The 21,448-nt window shown below is 43.8% G+C and overlaps 1 protein-coding gene across 6 annotated transcripts in view; it reads left to right on the forward strand.

Annotated features, from left to right (window-relative positions):
- LOC108924091 (phosphatidate phosphatase LPIN1-like) overlaps positions 1–21,448 on the forward strand; it is a 34,031-nt gene that overhangs the window by 1,931 nt on the left and 10,652 nt on the right. For 2 of the 6 annotated variants that reach the window (XM_018735242.2, XM_018735243.2), the window contains exons 2-7: positions 11,454–11,654; positions 11,837–11,932; positions 15,324–15,628; positions 17,921–18,037; positions 20,498–20,605; positions 21,203–21,329. In XM_018735242.2, coding sequence (XP_018590758.1) covers positions 11,454–11,654; positions 11,837–11,932; positions 15,324–15,628; positions 17,921–18,037; positions 20,498–20,605; positions 21,203–21,329 — 954 coding nt within the window. Of the gene's footprint in view, positions 1–7,201; positions 7,464–11,453; positions 11,655–11,836; positions 11,933–12,472; positions 12,666–15,323; positions 15,629–17,920; positions 18,038–20,497; positions 20,606–21,202; positions 21,330–21,448 lie in introns of those variants that run through there. The other 4 variants (XM_018735244.2, XM_018735248.2, XM_018735246.2 and 1 more) reach the window with 3 other exon arrangements.

Below are 21,448 nucleotides of genomic sequence, written 5' to 3' on the forward strand. Positions count from 1 at the left end.
GAAAAGTGTCAGCTAAATGAAATAAATGCAATGCAATGTATGAACCAGCCACAGTTGTTTAAAGTTGCCAGAAGAGCAGCAGCAGATGCTAGGCAGTTAAATATCATATTTCTGTGCATTGCACTATACTAGTGAACTGTTTGTTCAGGGAGGTGGTGCAGTGGGTTGGACCAGGTCCTGCTCTCCAGTGGGTCTGGGGTTTGAGTCCTGCTTGGGGTGCCTTGCGGTGGACTGGCATCCCGTCCTGGGTGTGTCCCCTCCCCCTCCGGCCTTACGCCCTGTGTTGCCGGGTAGGCTCCGGTTCCCCGCAACCCCGTATGGGACAAGTGGTTCAGAAGATGTGTGTGTGTGTGGTTGTTCAGGGACTGGTCAAGGACCAAATGAAGGTCAGGCTACAACAGCAGTCAGCTTACACTGGTGGTTATTGCACCTGCTCCCACAATTCATCTTCTGTACAGTGTCTCAGATGCAAATGTGGTATTTATAAGAGCCAGTCTACCGTAGATACATAAATGACAGATCAGTTTCCTTTTTACTGTATGTTCCAGCCTACATGCTTTATGCAGACCTGTAACTCAGTAACTGCTGAGTTAGCTGTGCGTGCAGTCTCCCACTAGTCAACAAACCAAAGTTGTGCTATAAAAAGACATTCTCACCGTGCTGTATGACTACGTTTTGCACTGCATGTTAGGAAAATTAAAGGAACCACTAAACAGTTATTCCTGTTTTGCTTGGTCTATATCTGAAGGACCAGATTCGTTGTTTGCCGAGGCCTTATCATGTGACTGCTGTGCCATTTGATAGACGTGGAAAGGAGGGTCTATTTTGTCCTTCTCTATTCCCTCTCATTGTAAATCTTCTAAGATTAAGGTATCATCTTGCACCAGCTGTCCTTCAAAGAAACACGGTGCTTCATTTCACTTCCAGTGTAGAGCTGTAGTGATCTTGGGAATACTCAGAATATACATGGGGAAATATATATTGGGAATATATAACTGGACAGCCAGCTGAGCAACAAAGTGTATGCGCTAATGATCACCAAAGCTTTCATTTCTGTAGTCAATCAAGCAGATATTGTTGTGCTTTTTTTTTTTGCAAAGACATGCAACTTCCTAAGACATATAATCACACACACACATTGTCTGAAACCGCTTGTCCCAAGCGGGGTCGCGTCAAACCAGAACCTGACCCGAAAACACAGGGCACAAGGCCTTAGAGGGATGGGACACACCCAGGACGGGATGCCAGTCCGTTGTAAAGCACCCCAAGCGGCACTCGAACCCCAGACCCACCAGAGAGCAGGACCAGGTTAAGCCCGCTGCACCACCGCACCCCTGCTGACATATGATCAGTGTAGTCATTTGTCATCAGATGATCCTAGTAATCCATTATCACATTGTGCTTAGGCAAGTGAACCCATCCCAAGCTGCAGCAACCTGTCAGGAAAGGGAATTACTATTGTCTCGGAGGGGCAGGTCACATGAATTGCTGACCTTCAGTCATCTTGAGGAAATGAGAGCAGCAACTGTACAGCAATCAGAAGCAGTAAGAATGGTCATCATACTAATTTCAAATATTTTTGAGTATTTTGTGTGTGATGCTTGGATACATACTTATGAATCTTCCTGCAGTTTACATGTAGGTGGTCTTGGGTGCTGACCAAGCTATATTCCCTTACTTAGATCTAGAGGTCTTTTCTTTAATATCCAGCTCATAACACTGCTACGTAATGTACCTCTTGATGAACTGCTGTCCAGAGGAGACAGATCAAGATGAACGCCATGTAGCAGTAATGCCAGCGAGGACTCTAACTTATGACCAGGCCTTACCCACATCAGTACAGCCTCATTCCTTAAGTGCCCCTGTTAGTGAGGTGGGTGTCATGCTCTCATGTGGGCTGCTGAATCAGGTTAACAAATACTAAAGGCCCCACAAGGCAGACATGTTGAAATCGCATTTGGAAGCACAAGCTGGACAATTCGGTAACACGCTGGTGTCCCTGCCAAGTCGATTTCACGCTTCCTCGTAAAATTTCAGCAATCCGATTGACCAAACTATGTATAATATAATGCCTTTCTCCAGCCTCCACTTGTACAGATCGGTGTCTGCCTAAGGAAAGTAACACGGGAGGATTCCTGACTGCACCTCTGTTCAAACAGACCAGCTTTGATGATCTGAAACCGACTTGTCCACTCTTTGTTGAAAGTTCAGAAATTGTTTTGGAAATCCTGTCTCTCAAATTAGAAGAAGATCATCAGACATTATGTGAGAAGGTCAGTGGCTTCCTAATCTTGGGCAGGTCAGCTGAATGTCTCGGTGGTAAAGAGACCGCACTGTGACTTGCGCCCTTTTCCACTCGGTCTGCTCCCCAGACGCTTGAGGTCACCACAGTAACAGTGCAATTATGTCTATGTTGTGACATCATAAGGAGGTCGAACTGAAAGCACATGCCTTACCAAGCTAAGCGTACATAATGGTATTTACTCAACATAGAAAAGATGGTTACAGAAAGCATGGGCAGGGAAATTTTTAAGAAGATTAAACTGAGATTACATAACTGGAATGAGAATTATGGGGGAATACAAAGCTGTACAAGCAATAGTACAATTTCCACTGTAGAGAAAAGATCTCAAGCTCCAAACAGTTGAAAAAAAGGCTTTCTGTGCCATCTGTAGTAATTAGAATGTCTGGGCTGTACTGAAAAGGGAGCTTTTTACATTAATTTTACTTCTGTAGTTGTAAAAACTGATTTTAAATTTGTTCTGGAGATCCATCCATATAGTAGAAGCAGTGATGCTAAAGCAACTTGTGAATACATGTATCTACACACACACAATCTGAAACCACTTGTCCCAGGGAGCTGGAGCCTAACCCAGCAGCACAGGGCATAAGGCTGGAGGGGACACACCCAGGATGGGACACCAGTCCATCATAAGGCGCCCCAAGCAGGACTTGAACCCCAGACCCACTAGCCAGGAGGACCTGGTCAAACCCACTTCGCCATCATAATATATGTAGATGCATCCTTAATATATGTAGATGCATCATTTTCCAATAGTGGAATCACTCAGTTTAATCTTTTTGGTTCTGTTATTAATGGATATGTATACCATGATCCTATTAATAACTGATTTAGTGGATTTAGCTGGTTTTACTTAGTTCATCAAAGACTACCTCATGCCCATGGCTCCTCCATGCAAACGGTTGTGTACACTGTCCAGTCTGAAATAGCCAGTGGAGACCAGTAAATGAGTATGGTTGTGTTGTTAGTTATTTGTCCAGACTAAGGAGATCCATAAAAAAGGTGTATTAGGGACCTTAGGTATTGCTTATCAGTCATTTTCATTTATTTATTTAGCTGATGCTTTTCTGCAAAGTGACAAAGTGTTAAACTACTTATAATGATACACCCATTTACATAACTGGGTAATTTTTCCAGGAGCAGTTCAACATAAGCACCTTACTCTGACAGCTGGTGATGTAGGGGTTAGAGCTATTGCCCTTGGACCCAAAGGTTGCACATTCAAGTCTCACCTCTAGCTGTAATAGCCTTGAGCAAGGCGCTTACCCTAAAATTGCTCCAGTAAAAATTGCCCAACTGTGCAAATGGGTAAAAAACTGTAAGTAGTTTAATGCTGTAAGTTGTTTTGGAGAAAAGCATCAGCTAAATGAAGCAATGTATTCAAGAGTCCAACAGCAGGAGGAGTGTGAGGTAGCGGGTTTAATAATTACAATACCTGCTATCCAGTTATAACAGATTACCAGCATATTACTGCCTGCTTAACTCTACCCTGCCTATTTTTACATTTACATTTACATTAATTCATTTAGCAGACACTTTTCTCCAAAGCGCAGACATCTCTGCAAAAATACAATGTGTGCATTACATTAAGAGAAAGAGACATGACTGCAGACATGTGATTCTTAAGTAAACCTAGTTTGTTACTTTCCACTTGATGCACTGATGTTCATCACTCGAGTAGGTGCATAAAATGCAGGATAGATGAATCCTGATAACCTTCCTACATTTTTTTTTATTATTAATAAGGTACACAAACAAACATTCACATACAATGCTGGAGTAGCAGCTGTGCAAAGGCTTATCTGGGGTTGATCATGAAGTTACGGTGCATGAACATTTACACCATACGTGAGCTGGAGAGATCTTGGGCGAAGTGGGTCCGGAAAAGGTGAGTTTTCAGACTCTTCTTGAATGTAGATAGAGTTTCTGGAGTTCTAAGTGAGGTTCTTTTTGCACCGCATGCATCCAGTACAGGCTGCTGACCGCCACAAACCTGAATTGGACAAGTAGCTATTGATCAAGAACAAGTGAGTGAGCAAGCACTGTATGATCACTGTCAACAACTGCTGCAATGATGTTAACAAAAGACACCTCCTTCGCAAGGAGAGGTTATACAGAAAAGTAGAATGAGTCAGTAATAAATTGTGATGCACAGCTTTCCCTTGCTTAAGTGTGAATATTCAGTAGTGAAGCTCTTTTGACCTAAATCAAGAAGAATTTATTCTTTGCGTGTCTGGTTGCCCTCCCAGGCTTCCATCCTGGCTTAGAACAAATCATTTGTCCACACAACATCGTGATTTGATGTTGACTTCTTCTTATATCATTGCAATGATATTATCAATATGTGATACAGACTGTAGTTCCAGCAACTAAATGAGCAAAAAATTCAGAAGTCAAAAACATAGGGCTTCACAGATGTTTTGCACTTGGTGGTCTTGATGTTATTGTTGCTGTTCTACTTTGTATTTGCATTACAGTGCTTACTGATGGTGGGCAGCCACAGGAACTGGAATCCTCAGTGATTTATTTTTATTCCTTTCCTCATGGCTGTCAGTTTTTTGTTCTCCACTCCTCGACTGCCAGCCTGGTTATTAGTATGTCTAATTAGTACGTGTAATGTGTCTGATCTGTATCGTATCTATATGGTCAGTGCCCTGCATCACTCTGCTGAGATGAGGGCTTCAGAAAGTAGATGGAATTGAATTATTCGCTGTATGAACAAAAAACCATAATGCTGCAAAAAAACTGAAGATAATCTGTAATTTGTCCACTTTGCCTCTGTTTTACAATCTGCTTGCATGTTTTCCAAGAAAAAAGTCAACAGAAGATGGTTCTTGGTTTCTTTCCCTTTCATTTAGTAAGCCATACTCAGCTGAAAAATGAACTTGTAGTGCTTTTTTTTTTCAGTCAGGGGGTGTGGTGGTGCGGCAGGTTTGGCTGGAGCCTGCTGTGTGGTGGGTCTGGGGGTTCAAGTCCTGCTTGGAGTGCCTTGAGGTGAGCTGGCGTCCTGTCCTGTGTTAGGCTCTGTTTTGCTGTGACACTGCTCAGGACAGGCGCGCGTGCACACACACACACACACTGGCTGAAACCGTTTGTCCCAAGCGGGGTTACGGCAAACCGGAGCCCAACACAGGGCACAAGGCTGGATGGGGAGGGGACACACCCAGGACAGGACACCAGTCTATCGCAAGACACCCCAAGCAGGACTCAAACCCGAGACCCACTGGAGAGCAGGGTCCAGTCAAGCCAGCTGCACCATAGCAGCCCCTTGCTCAGGACAAGTAGTTGCACACATTGTGTGTGTGTGTGTGTGTGTGTGTGTGGTTTATCTTCAGAATTATAGGTCCCAATGGAAATACAGCAGGATTTCATTTTTGACCTTTGATTTTAAATTGTGAAATTAACACTACTGAAATCCCATGTCACAATATGACCCCACAGTTGCCTAACTGAAGGCCCTTACTCCATTTCTGAAGGCTTAAACTGTACTGTTTGATACCCAGTAGCCACTGGCACATTTCAACATTTGTTAGAGGATACTCTGTGACAGGGCCTTTGGAAATCACTCCTTAACAGTTATTGAAAGCTTAAAAAAAAATTTCAGCCAGCACACACTGCTAAAGATAATTTCAAAAAGTGGACATTGTGGTTAGACTTAAACATGACAGAACTGAATAGAGTTCTTACTTTACTGTATACAAGTCTGCTTGATTCGTGCTAATTGTGTTATTCGGTTTTCTGAAAAATAAAGACAACGTGTTGGAAATGTCAAAGGACTTCCATTTTACTCATTACATGTCAAGAAAGCTGTTTAGTATGTTTCCACCGTCAACTTTTATACGTATTTTACAGGTAGACCATCATGTAAAGTGCGCAGCTGTCGACTAAAAAATCTTTATGAATGAATATAACTGCTGCTTCTGCTATTCTGTACAGTATCTTTCTATTGTATTCGGTACTGTACCCTCAACTCTGTTCTGCCGCCTTCGTAAGAAAAGTGCTCTATAAAATAAACTGAACAGAAATTCACATCTGGCGCTCATTCGTTTAAAGAAAGTTCAAACTCTTAACAGAGTTGCGCCTTCAGTTATCATTCTCAGCTTACTAACTTTTTTTGCAAGATACTTTTCAAACTAATTTGTCCTTAAAGTCAGGTATTTTTAACACCTAGCTGGGTTTAAGTCACCAAAGGAACAAGAACAGCAACATGGAGTAAAAAAAGCAAATTAATGTGCTCATGGGTCCAGTTTTACCCAAAATAATTTAATATGGGTCTTCTTTTTTTATAATGCTTAAGAAATTGCGGTGCATATTTGTGGTTTTTCGCTTCCTTCACAACCTGGAAAGTCTGCATGAGCGCTGAGCGGAAAGGACTCGTTTTCACGGCAGACATCGAACGTCAGGTAACGAAGCGCAGCGATTGGACGCTGCGGTCACCTGACCGCATCACCTCTCGCGGCTTCCTTCACAGACCTGCATAATAATAAGGAGACGTGATCATGTTTCGCGTCTCTTGAGGATCCAGATCCAGTGGCGTGTGAGCGAGCCACCCCGCCCCATGTCAGGCAGTACACCACTCCTATCCTTCAAGTGCATTCACAGCCTCTGTATGTATACAAATACAGTACAAGGATCCATTTGGAATATAATTCCCTGGCTGTAGGAAGAACGCAGACGCTAGTCTGTTATTCTGAAATCTGATTGGTCAAGGGAGCGGCTCGAACTGGGTGCGAAGTAAACCAGAACGCTGCCGGGCGGAGCTGGTGGAAGGACTGCTAAGAATTGCAGCCAATGAGAGATCGACGGGGGCGGGATAAACCTTCTATGGAAGAAAGCGATCGAAAATGATGATGGGGCGGAGCTACTAAGGGGAACAGTCAAGGGACGTAGCCAATAGCGAATTTACACATGCAATCTGATTGGTCCAGTGGGCGGGATCTAGGAGGCTGCAACGCGAAGTATTCTAAAACGCTTGGCGAAGGAGAGCTGCTGGGAGGAGCGGTGGGAGAAGTCAGGCGGTGTAAACAGCGTAGTTGGTCGGCACTCTGTCAGAAAGGAAAGGGATGTTAGGTTACCGCACGATGCTTCCACTGTGACGCCGAGTGAAGACGAGCTGCGTTCTGTTGCTCTGCTGCATGGATGGTGGCGCTCTGCTGAGGAGGTAACTGGCAGCAATCGCTCCGCACGATTCTGGATTCATTCCTGCAGCTGGAACACGGATCGATCGGAATGTGAGAAGGATCATAATCCACATGGCAGAACCGTTAAAGCACATCTTGGAAATTATTGTAGTAATCCTGCAGGATTTCTATTGATCAGGAAGGAAACGTGTCCTCAGTGCTCATTGGTGAAGGATGACAATATTTTTGCATTTGCACTGTGAGGCGCCTTTTAAAGTAAGGTTGAAGGATGATTATTTATTTCCATCGTTTATAATAGCCCTGTTATGTTCCCTTGCTCATCTATAATAATAGTGATGGTTTTTAGTGTTAATGGCACGTTCATAGTTGTCATGACATGTTGCTGCACCTCAGTTTGACTGCAGCACCATTGGCAGCTCCACGTGAATAAAATGATCAGTGCTGTCCTCTGGTAATCAATCAATCAATCAATCGATGGATTGATCAATCAGTCCATTAGACCTTCACTGTCAGACTGTTTGCAGTGTCTTTATGTTGTGTTGCATGGAGTCCATACTGCAGTTGAAAGCTTTGTTTCAGGTGAAAATAAGATTTGCTTGTTGGGTCGAGGTGCGGATCAATCAATGGTGACAGGGCCGGAACGCCAGAACATTGGCGGCGCCGTACCCTCACAGGTGGGCCTTGTCACAGCACGGCAGAGAGGTACTGAGCACAGGCACATGACTGCTGGGTGCTGTCAGCATCGCCGTGCAGCACAGGCAGCAGACAACGCAGAAGATGGGTTCCGTCGTGTCCTTTCGTGTTTCAGTTGCTCGCGATCGGAGATCCGGGCTTGTTTTTAAGAGCGTGACAGTGGAAACAGCTCATACTGCCATTGGATGTGTCTCTCTGCTCGATGAATGCATTTATCAGTTTAGCTGACACTCTCTCCAAAGCAACTTCAGATTACACACGCTGTCTGAAACCACTTGTCCCAAGTGGGGTCACGGCAAACCGGAGCATAACCCAGCAACACATGGCATAAGGCTGGAAGGGACACACCCAGGATTCAAACCCCAGACCCACCGGAGAACAGGACCCAGTCGAACCTGCTGCGCCACCACACCCCCTTACGACTTCACAAATTATTTACCCATTTATACAGCTTATAGTGTAAGTGCCTTGCTCAAGGGTACAGCTGGAGGTGGGATCTGAACCTATGACCTTTTGGGTTTAAAGGCAGCGGCTCTAACCACTATGCTACCAGCTGTCCTGATAATAAATGTTAATGTTTTCAAACCTTGCTGTCTTTTCAGTAAAGTATAAGAATTTCTGTAAAGTGTAAGAATACGTATCATGTTTTTAATACATTTTTTCATACAATTGCAGGCAGCAGACGTGTCTGGTAGGTGTTGATCTTGGTTGTGGCCATTTCTCGTTTTCATGAAAATATTCAAGTGTGCGCACGCAGAACTCGGAAGACTGGCGTCAATATCCGAGGGGGGTATTGCGGCATCTTGCTCGGTGTGGTTTCAACTGCAACACCCCTAGTCGGTATTTATTTCCCTGGCAGTTCGGCTTAGACATTTCTGCTTTCTCCCTTGACTTGAAAAAGCATTTTTGTGTGTACAGCAAGTCTATTTATAGCGCTTCTTTTCCCTACAGCAAACAAAAAAAAAAAAAAAAGGCAGTGGAAATAGCTGATTTGCGGTCTCTTCATTTGGGTTTGTTTGCTTATTTGGGAGATGGATTATGAAACTAGTGAGATACAAAGGTATGCAAACCTTGTCACACAGTTGCTGTGCCACTCCTATTGATGTTGTTCACGATGGGCAATGTGACTCTTACATTTAGTGCACGTAAGAATAGATCCGTGTTTACACTGGACATCTGAGTACAAATGAGAAAAGTAAGTGTCCGATACCACTTAACTGTCCACGACTGTTGGTACAGTGGGTCAAACATGCACTCGCTGTTGTACTCCTCCGAAACGTCTTCTCCGGTTCCCGTGTCGGGTTTCGAACGAGATCTGACGATACCTCTAGTTTCTTTCTACATCGTCATGCAGACGGGAATAATAAGGTTCAGCAACAATTTCCAATTTGTCCAACTGTTCTTGGCATCCTGGTTGTAATATACTCTTAACCACAAGTGATGGGCTAAGTGCACTGATACATTTGGACTGCAGCTTCACGCTTGTTGTCTGGCAATATTTGAATATCTCAGAACAGGAACCACTGTAGCAGCATGTAAGCAAGGGTGAAACCAGCGGTCGCCCTCAGTATTATTTTTACTTCTATATTATGATGATCTTAGTGATTTAAATTTAGCTGACACTTTTCTCCAAAGCTACTGACAGTGTAGATCTACCTACAATTATTTACCCATTTGAACAGCTGGGTAATTTTTATTGGAGAAATTCCAGGTGAGTACCTTGCTCAAGGGTACTACAGCCAGAGGTGAGCTTGGGACCTGCGACTTTTGGATCCAAAGGCAGCAGCTCTAATCACTACGCTACAAAATCCCAGTTTGCATCAAGAGTTGCAAACATAATGTTGAGTCAAGGCTGGACAAGAAGCTCCGTTGGGTCATAGGAGATACATGACACCTTTGTTCTTTACAGTCCCCGATTTTTCCAACCATTGACACACCCAATGAACAATATCTTGCTCGATCCTTTCGTCAGGTTTAGATTGTAGTTCTTTTGTACACAGACAAAGCATGAACATGCTGGGGAAAGCAATTGGCTACAGCCCAGAAATACAATCTCTTCATTAACTATCTAATGAAGCATTTGTATTGTGCTCATTGTATTATTTATTTGCTTAGGCTGTTCTCAGCAAATACACCTGCTAAGTATCTTTTTGCCTGTATCTGTTTCTACCACTGGACAGTTGAATAAGAGAAGGTCACTGTGGTATCCTGCTGTTGCCTTCATCACAAATACAAGTAGAGTACCACGCTCCTATATCTTTATTTCTCAAAACAATAGCAGATGGCTGTACTTGTGTGTAAAGTGGATCTATTCACTTTTCTGGCCATTCTCTTCTTACTGGATCATGTCTGAGTGGAGAACATCACCTTTCGAAGCTTAGCTTACTAAAATAAGATGAACTGTCTGGACACAACCAGGGAAGGAATTCAGCGCCAGGTCAGGTGATTCAGAGTTTCGACGAGAGATTATGTCCTGTTGGTTCTCGCAGTGAAATAGTTTGTTTTTTTTTTTTACTACTTTTAGACACTTCTGGAAATATATATGGTGCTGTACTGTTTCATTGTATCTGTTCAATGTTTCTGTAATTTCCCACAAGACAGTTGCACCATTTATTAGTTTTCTCCTTGGTTTTCTGGGATGTTCTGCAAACAGAGCAAAGATCTAAGCTATTTAAAATTAGGTTTTTGTCTTCACTCCTGCCATGTAATTGAGTGGATTGTAATGATTACCATGTCAGTGTGTTTTCATTTGTTGACTGAAGCAAACCTGCCATCACTTTGGATGGTTAATGTGTTGCGCAAATACTTTTTTAATTCCCTTTCACACACCTCTTAAATCTCAACCATAAAAGTGTTTTGGTTAAGATATAGAAAATATATTGATTATTCTAATTTTTTTTGGTCTGAAAAGGCATTCTATTGACTCTACAGAAAGAGTAAGCCTGGATGTGGCAAATGCCATAAAATTATTTGTAGTCATTGATACACAGAACTCAAAATGAAAGGTAATTAAAACCGTGCTTCACATCAGTGAGTCTGTGTGAAGGGATGCAGGTAATTTCTGTGCCATGGTTAGATTTTTTTTTTAAGGCTGTTTTTATGCCTTGCATGGTTATGAGTATTTCAAAGGCACTCTTTACCACAAGTATAGGAGGGTCAACACACTGCAGCTTCTCTGTGGCTGTGCACAGTTTGGAGCACGCTCCAGAGTGTGGGTGTTCTCAGTGTTGCACACTCCTACAATGCATGGCACAGGTCAACAGCGTGTGGTGGAGAGTTTGGTGATCTGACCCTCTTGCCGCACTCCTATCTCGTAGACGCAGACCATGAACTACGTGGGCCAGCTGGCAGGGCAGGTCTTCGTGCAGGTGAAGGAGTTGTACCGTGGCCTGAACCCAGCCACGCTCTCAGGGTGCATCGATGTCATCGTGGTTCGCCAGCCGGACGGGACCCTCCAGTGCTCCCCATTCCACGTCCGCTTCGGGAAAATGGGCGTGTTGCGGTCCCGCGAGAAACTGGTGAGCGCTGACGTCAAAGGAGACTGTGGGCATCAGTGTGGTTCTGTCAATATGGCAGAGTCCCTTTAACTATCGTTTTCATGCAGTGGACCTGATCTGCTGGTTAGAAGATAGCTGGGTGGGTGTCTGGAGCTTTTTGTTCACTAACCATTGGTCTTGATTTTTCTTTGTGCCCTGAACAGGTGGATATAGAGATCAACGGGGAGCCTGTAAGCCTGCATATGAAACTGGGCGAGAATGGAGAGGCCTTCTTTGTGAAAGAGACAGAGAATGATCAGGTACTGCCCTTTTAATGATGGTCTTGTATTTCCACTTGTCTGTTTGTAACACACTGCGCTGTATGTCCTATCTGGCATGGAGACGGAATTTCGTTCTCCTGTATGTGTACCTCACCTATAGGTGGAATGGAAATAAAGTTGACTTTGACTGCGGTTTTGTCTCATGGACCTTCTTGTTCACTGCGAACTGTCCCTATAACACTGAAGGGTGTAAGTACAGAGACATGCCCTAATGGCAGGTGTGTGTGGTAATATAAGTCTTGTTTACTGGTAACATGCCCCGGGTAGACGCTGTGTGAAGGACAGTGGCAACACGCCTTATTATACCGTGATAACGGTTTTCAACCAGAAAGCAGTATTCAGATAGAGTATGTGAGATGTTGTTCTATGAGATGTACGTCACTTTGGACAAAAACATCTGCAAAATGAATAAATGTAAATGTAGAGTAGTTAGAATCAACACCTCTTCCTTCTCTTTTTTTCTTCAGATTATTAAACAGTGCGTTGGTGGAAAACAACAGTTTGTTGGCAGATGTTGGACTTAGCAGTAACATAATGGACAGGGTTGCTGTTCTCGTGGAGACTGTACGATGAAGCACTGAAGAGTAATTCAGTTCGTGTGCGTGTGGATGGGTGAAGCTCACACAGGGCCAGTGGGCTTGTTAGTAAGGAGCCATGATAAGACAAAACCTTCTTTTGGGAATGGCATCCAGGCAACAGGAGCTCCAAACGTGTAAGGAAGCCGAACAGGACACCTTCTGGAATCCAGCACGAATACCGCGTGATCGCTCATGGCCCCTAAATTTATTCACCCGCAAACACGTACACACACTCGGGCATCCAGACCAAGACGCTCGCAGGCACACGTATCCGCAAATAAGTCTTCTGCTCATCCATGAGAACCTGTAAACAAACCGAGTAGCTGTTGGCGACAGCGATAGTAAGAAAAGCACATTTGGGTGTACTTCAGAAAATGTAAAGTTCATAAATGATAAAATCTTTACACTTTGAGAGCAGTTTCCTCTAGCGTGCAGAGCAACTGAAAACAGCTGCAGTTTTCCCACTCAACAAAGCTTTTCTTATACTTTTAAGGATCCAACACTCACATAGAGCACCACTGGCCAGGGTGATAATGGTGTAATTATTGCTATTTCTCCCACCCTTAAGATGCTTTTTAATGTGGCTTTTTTTTTTTTTTTTTAATTGTTCAGGTGTCAGTAAGTATGAGTTAATTCTTTAATTCTGTTGGATGGGAGGTTTTTATTGTAATATGTCCCATTTATCAAGATTTAGAGATGTTTGCCCTTTGCCTGGGAACCTTTTTGGATTTCACTCATGAAGGGTAGTCTCTGCCTAAGTTTGGAGAGACATTAGTGTGAAGAAATGTTGTTTTGTTTCTGGATAAGGAAGAAAGGGTCTCTGTCTGAAACAAAAGCTCTCCTCTCAGTTCTTGTTAATGAATGTCTGACTGTCAGTTAACCTTTATATCTTTTTCCATTACATAGAGGCACCACTGGATGACTTTGCCAGCGTAAAACACAACAATGATTTCACTGCATTTATTACAGTTTATGAAAATGGCTTTTTTTTAAAAAAAAAAAATCTTGTCCATCTTGTATTTGGATGCTTCCCTTTTTCAAAATGGTCAGCCATTTTGTTAAAATTGAAACACACCTGCATTTTTCCAGCCATATTTTCTGTGATCTTTTTTCTTATAGTATGTGGTATATAGTATTTCATATAGTAGAGTTTTCTGCCTTGTTAATCATGGTTCAAATCACAGGTTTACATTTACATGCACACATTCATTTAGCAGATGCTTTTCTCCAAAGCGACTTACATCTCTGAGAAAAATACAAAGGGTGCAGATCCATTGATAGTTTTGTAGGCCGTAGCCAGGGTCTTGAATTTGATCCGGATGGCTATAGGAAGCCAATGCAGAAAGACGAGGAGGGGAGATTTGTGGGAATGCTTTGACAGGTCAAATACAACTTGTACAGCAACATTCTGTATCAGCTAGAGAGGTCTGATGACAGTAGGTGGAAGGTCAGACAGGAGAGAGTTGTAGTGGTCCAGGCCAGATGTCACCATGGCCTGGACAAGGAGTTGTGTAGAGTCTGTTAGGGACAGATGCTGCGGATGTTATGCAGGATGTATCTGCAGGTCCAAGTTGTGGCTTTGATATGTCAAGAGAAAGATTGACTCAAGTGTATCATCACTCCTAAGCTCTTAGCTGAGGAGGTAGGCAAAATGAGTGAGTTGTCCACTTTGATAGAGTTCGTGACAGGAAAACAGGCCAGCTAGAAGGTGAAGGATTTCTGCTTTGGAGAGGTTGAGTTGTAGATGATGGACATTTCTGCCTGGATGGCTGTTCAACAGGAAGACAGATGCACAAAGAAATGTCTAGCTCCAGGTGGAAAGGAAAGGAAGAGCTGGGTGTCACTTGCATAGCAGTGGTTGGAGAATTCATGGGAGATGACAGCCGAGGGAAGAGGTGTAGATTGAGAAGAGTAGGGGGCCCAATACTGAGCCCTGTGGAACACCAGTTGAGAGAGGCTGAGAGAATTATCAGGAATCTCACCAGACCGTTTGGTAGGATCTGTCTGATAGGTAGAACTCAGATTATTTCAGTGCCGTTCCTTTGCCAAGTTGTTCAAGAGAGGAGAGTAGAATTTGGTTAACAGTGTGAATTTCATTATTATTAGAATATGTCTGTCCACATGGAGGTTGGTAGGGTAGGCAGAGTTATTTTGTCCTCCTTTGCGCATAAATAACATAAACAGAATTAAGATGGATGTCGAATTTAGACTATTGGTGTATTTCATATTCTTCAAAGTTAAGGTAGGGTATATTTATGCTTGAATATTCCCACTCAAGTAACTGCCACTTCCACTTATGTTTTCGCTTGATAGTGGTGTGTGGTACTAGCAGAGTATTGCATGAAGGTATGCTGGATTGTGTTTATTTCTTGTGGCTGTAGGATGCCCAGAAACTGTTGGAATTGTGTACAGGGACAGCTTTTCCATCCTGGATACAAATACCTCCTGTAAGTCTGATTTGTACAATAGTTAGAACAGCGGGAAAGCCTGTATTTAGTTGCGGTGGAAAGGTCAGAGGTCATTGCAGCTTCAGGTGGTCCAAAGCAGTTGGAGGGCCAGAGAGCTCTTTAGCACAGTGTCCTTTTACTGCAGTGTACACTTTCACTTTGCTGATGTCAACAGAGGCACCTGCCAAGACTGAGGCCAAAAGCCTCAGCAGAGTCAATCTCACTTCTGCTGTCTTTGAGTTGGATAGGACATCTGATACATGATGCATGTTTTTGCAGCAGATGACATAAATCTGCATTATCTAATGTTAATGATTCTTTCTCCATTGTGAATTGTTTGTACAGGAAGTCGTGCCCTCATACCTGGCAACCTCTCCCATTATATCAGAGGGGGTGGCCTTAATGGGAGCTCAGCTGGGTAAAGGGTTGACCCGCCTGTCCGACGGAGGGGCTGTCGGACCCTCTATCCAGACCATGGGCCAGCTACAGGGAGCCGGAGACAATGGGTCAATGAAGAAGAGGAGAAAGAGACGGAGGAAGTGCAAGGTGGACAGCGTGAAGCGGGAGGACAACGAGGACAACTCCGAGGATGAGGACCTCTTCCCCATTGACATGAGCTCCGACGAGGAAAAGGAGCTGGACGGGAGCAGGTGGGTCCACGGTGGGCAGTTTCTCCATGAAAGGCAGGAGTCGCAGTAGCAGGGGGTTAAAAAAGTGACACAGATATGGGGGGATGTGGCACTCTTGAGAGAACTTATTTCTGCAGTTTCATGTTCTGTATAAACGCAAGTGCAAGTCATTCTGATGACGCGGGTTAGTTAACAAGTAAACCAGATGACATGTCATGTCACACTTTTACATACACACACACGCACATTGGCTGAAGCCGCCTGTGACGAGCCGGAACCTAAGCCGGCAACACAGGGCGCAAGGCTGGAGGGGGAGGGGACACACCCAGGACGGGACGCCAGTCCATCACAAGGGCACCCCAAGCGGGACTCGAACCCCAGACCCGCCAGAGAGCAGGACCTTCACACTTTTACTAACATAATTTAACTGCATAGTAAGCATTTTACTGCTTCAGTTCACATACTGTATATATTCCATTTGGTTTTGTAGATGATGCTGTAACTCAGCTGTCTGTAAGTGCAGAGATATGGAGTATATATGTAGTACCCATTGCTTTCAGTGCTGAGATTTAAGCAGTGTAGACAAATCTGGAGCAGCTGCCTCTACTATGTAAGCACCTGCAGGGCACTGTGTTTGCACCGCAGCTCCCCTGTCACATTTAGCTGTGCTGCTATGGCTTAATGAATTAGCATGCACATTGCTCTCTTGTGGGAGAATCCCCGCTTGTCTGTAGGGGGATGGGGGGGTGGTCATGCTTCTCGCTCTCTCTGAAAGGCTCGCTGGCACGGCGAAGGCGAACAGCCGTGCGGAGCACGTGCAGCTCTGAGTCAGCCTCCCTTCGGCCCTCCGAGGAGTCCGATTGTTTACCGCTCGCATCTCCGACTGAGCCGGGCCTCTTGGGCTGGGTCCAGAACACCCCCGATTGTGTCCTACAGAACTTCATCAGCACTTCACTCTACATGCGTGAGGTTATTTTTACCACAGGGATTAAGTTACTGCACTTTTCCAAACTTATCAAAACCCTACTGAGGTTTAAATGAAAGGCTTTTAAAGCTGTAATCCACACCCTGGATTTTTGATATGAATGAATAAATAACTGTTGGTGTTCGTAATAATGGCTATTTATTGTAGTGTTTGGGATGATGACAAATCAAAAGCCACTGCAGTCGTGGAGGAGAAGGCCAGCCTTTCTCGGTGGTCAAAAGCTCATTTTCAAAGCAGCTCCACTGCTGCTGATGGCAAAAACAGGCCTGGGGGAGGAGTGGCTTTTGGCCAGCGCTCCCCATGCTGCTCCTCTTGGCCTGGGTGCTGTGGGAGGAGAGGGGTGCAGGGCGGGGCTTCCTCGTGAGAACCCTCTGAATGCTCGTCAAAGGATGCCTGGTCACGTGCAGGCAACTGGAGGCTGGCTGCCAGCGATCCACAGGGGGCGGCCTTAAGGGGAGGGAGGCAGAAGGCATTCTGTGTTTGGACAGAACATTGCCAAGGCCGGCCCAGCCTCTCGGAGATGGGGCCTCCAGCCATCAGTCCCGACGGCAGATTTCTAAGAAAAACAGAGAATAGGGGAGCAGTTTGGCTTGTTGAAGAAGAACTCGCACCACTACTGTTTTCTTCTCTTTGTTTGCCACAGTGTCGTTGCGCAAGCCTGGGGAGCATTCCGTTTAGCAAGTTGTGGTTTCACAGCCTAAGTCCTGAAAGCAGAATTTGGAGAGTCTTTGTCAAAAACATACGGCTGTGTTTAGATGGATGTTTACCCTGTTTTGGAGCAGAAGAGGCTGTGATGTATTCCATGCAGTATTACTCTCTATTGTTACCTTTGCTTGTCTCTATCTTAGTGTGACCCAGTGTTGATGATGTTGCAATAAAAATTAAATTTAATAAATTAAAAAAGGTCTCTTCCATCTTAAGGAGACGCGTTATCAGGTCTGAAGCATTATTTTCCATATACATCAGGTGATTCTGAATCTTGAAAGTGTCTGTATAAATGGTGGATGGAGCTGATTTGATTCTCTAACTATACTGTATGCTCTTTATTCTGATTATATTCTATATCCACCATATTCTTTTTAACCCACTCCGTCGTTTCCACGATGGTGGAGTCACATTTCTGTATGGAGACGGACAGATGGGGAGTACTATTGTATCCCCAAAGTATGAATGGCAGCTCTGTTTTCCCAGGTGATGCTCTCATGTTGGTTATTCCTAAATCCAGAGTGCATTGCGGATACCCCAACCACACACACACTTCCCCAGGGATGACATCCTTGCCTGAGATCATGCTGCAATATCTCTCATGGAGATTATATGTTTGTCAGGACGGCATCACGGGATACCTACAGAGAGGAAGCGGGCGCAGGGAGCTCACCTGCTGGAGCGTTCAAGCAGAGCACCGTGTATGCTCGTTCCGATGGGGAATGGTCTCCTGTGCTGAGGTACGGCCCCCTGCTGTGTGCTGCATACCTACCCTTTTGAAGTAGAGTAATATGTGTGAAATAAAACAAAGCAAGGATGGATTTGCACTTTAAAATCATATATGCAGTTTCATCAAAATAATAGCATATTTGAGTAATTGTAAAATTATTATAGAAAAATTAATATAAAGTGATCCTTTCAATGGTTGTTTTTTTTTCCCCCCCCCCCAAAACAGAGCACATATTACTTTTTTCAATCTGGCACTTGCACGATGGCTTTTAGAACTTGTTTTAGAAAAGCTTGCTTTAAAGTCTGTTGCAGAGGTACATGGATGGTTATATTTATAATAATAAAAAAAAAAAATTATATCCAAACATTAGTTTGTTCTGGAATACAACAATACTGTTTGTATGTCACACATTGCCTTGCTTACTGCATTGTATTTTTACCAGAGCTGTTGCTTGCTTTCTGTAAAGGATTGCTTACACTTGAGTGTCACGTCGCACGCAAAATTGTTTTATAGGATTCCACATTGCAGCACGCTTTGACATATTTACCTAGTGTTTCAAGTATAGGCTTCCCTTGCATAACACACGCTCAGATTATGAAAATTATGATTTACGAGCGAATGTAATTTGTGCCCTAACATTTTCACAATGAGCTGTCGATTCAATCTCATGAGAAATACCTTACGATAATTTCTGTTCAAAACACGCGCCTTGATCAAGTTGAGCACTACACAAGACGAGCAGCCCCCCCCCATGCGATGCATGGCTTCGTCTTTGCATCTCAGTTCTTGTGCAGCCATGTGCCAGCTCACATGCACCTCTGAGAAATCTTAACAGTAAGCACTAAACCAAAGAGTGGTAAAGGAAGTGATTAAAAGATGTTTTAAAAGCCAAAGTAAAATTTTTAACCCTTTAAAACAGTGATTAAAATACTAAATTCTCTTTAAAGGCATTTTCATTACAGATGACTTTGTGTGATTTGATGTACTATTTATTTGTTCCTCTATGTCAGTACAGTGGCACAGCAGTTAACAGTGGTGCATCATAGTACCTGGGCTGTGGTTTTGTATGTGGGGTTCAATTACCACTCAGTCTGTGCGGTGTGTGCATGTTCTCCCCATTTTTATGTGGATTTCCTCCTACATGCACTAAACAAGTCAACGGCAATCCACTTCGATACCCTCCTTTACCATGAACACCAGGAGCGGTGGCTACATGAGTCGACTTTGACTCAGTGGCAGTTAGTCTGCTGTAAATTATACTTTAGTGAAAACTCAGCAGAGAGGAGTTGCAAGCTTTGAGTGTTTATAGTAATGACAATATGAATGGCCTAATTCAGCAATGTTCTAATATATACATATATACACACACGCACAGTCAGTGGGGTCACAGCGAACCGGAGCCTAACCCGGCAACACAGGATGCAAGGCCGGAGGGGGAGGGGACACACCCAGGACGGGATGCCAGTCCGTCACAAGGCACCCCAGACAAGACTCGAACCCTAGACCCACCGGAGAGCAGGACCCGGCTAAATCCACTGTGCCACCGCACCCCCAATATCCTAATAATATTCTTTATTTTTTATGCAGCATTTAACAGCATACAGCACCTTACAGTAAAGAATGGAAATATATAGGTTACAACCCTAAAGCAATTATAATATTTTTTTAAAAAACAACAATAAAAACATCAGAATTAAACAGCAAAATAAAAAATAACAGCATTTAAAAAAATGACAACAATGAAAAAAACAACCGAATCCATTCATCACCACCACAGGGTTGCTGTGGTGTAGCTAATCTCAGATCCGCATGGTGTGAGGCAGGGGACTCTGGACAGGAAGATATCCACACTTGTTCATTCACACATACACACCATAAGGAGAATTCATAGTCACCAGTTCACCTGAGACTCAGGAAACCGGAACAACCCGAGTAAATGCACGCAAACAACGAGATGCAAGCGCCACGCTGACTGGGCCAGGAGGTGAGGCACCAATGCTGCCTGCTGTGCCATCTTGCACCCCAGGAATTATTAAGTAGAGGCTAATAATATGATAAATTATCAGGGGAAAGTGCACAGAAATATTGGGCACACATCTACTACGTATAAGCAGTTTTGAACATGTGGGTCTTGAGCCTGGATTTAAAGGCTTCCAAAGTAATTATGATATTTTCTGACATTTGCTTTACAAGCAGTTTTTCAGGAACATATTACACTCATGTGAGGGAAGCCTGTATAGTCCTTTCACTCTTGGTTTGCCACTTCAAACTGATCGGTGGCTCACGATTTGTTCTGAGCTCCAAAAAATGCTTAGCCAATACAAGACTTAATCGATGGTATCCGCACGGCTTCTGTGCACATATTAATAAAAAAAATTTCTTAAAGCAAACATAGAAGAAAACTGTGACTAGAGAATGGTATTGAAAGTTGACCTGAACTCTTCTTTTTCACCGTGGTGTAAAACTACAGCAAGCCGATTGAACACACATCCCAGACCTGCATTCTGCCCATACCGGCCAGTGGGGGCCTGTCTGTTTCATGCCCCCTGCAATCCTCTTTCTTCCAGCCGCCCCACAGGTATAGGACTGACTTTTGTGCCCATTGTCACCTTCCATAATTACCCCCCCCCCCAACAAACCTCTCAACACAGTTCCTGTCCTAGTACTAACCCTTGTCATATGATACCGAAGTAGCAGAGCTGCGAAAATACCCAGGATGTTTCATTGTATGGATCCACTATTATTTTTACGTCATTTGCAACCTTTTACCGTGTGTCCTGCTACCGAGGGCAGCAGAGGCTTACAACAATCCGCAAACATGGCGTTCAGCAACACAGAGCATTCTAGTTGTTTATCTTCTGGTCTCTGCTCATAGTAGGCGAAAGGTATTACCATAGTGGCACAGGGCTAATAATGAAGAGCTATGCAGATACTGCATTATTCACCTGCTGCTTAACAGATAAGTGTTGGCCGAAAAACATTATCTTAGCAAAGTATAATCATATTTGGAACGAATTTTTAAAACACGTAGCGCAGACCTGAAATGCATGCAAACACGAGCACAACGCAGGTTTGAAACACCAGTGCTGCATGTGGTAAGCGTCTTATCTGCTGGGGTAGGTGGAAGGAAAGCATCCTGGCATGCCTACCTCTTATCCCCATGACTCATCCCCAGCCCAAGTGGTTCCCGACCATCTAGCCCCAAGAGTGATTCGGAGCTGGTCACCAAGCCCTCAGACAAGGACAAGCAAAACAAGCCTGAGATGCTATGGGCTTGGGGAGAGCTTCCACAGGCTGCCAAGGTGAGAGGACCAAGAAAGATCTGAATATGTGTATGCATATATATATATATATATATATATATATATATATATATATATATATATATACACACACACACACACACACACAGTATATATGT

This window comes from Scleropages formosus, chromosome 1, assembly GCF_900964775.1.
Source record: "Scleropages formosus chromosome 1, fSclFor1.1, whole genome shotgun sequence".
Lineage (NCBI taxonomy): Eukaryota > Metazoa > Chordata > Actinopteri > Osteoglossiformes > Osteoglossidae > Scleropages > Scleropages formosus.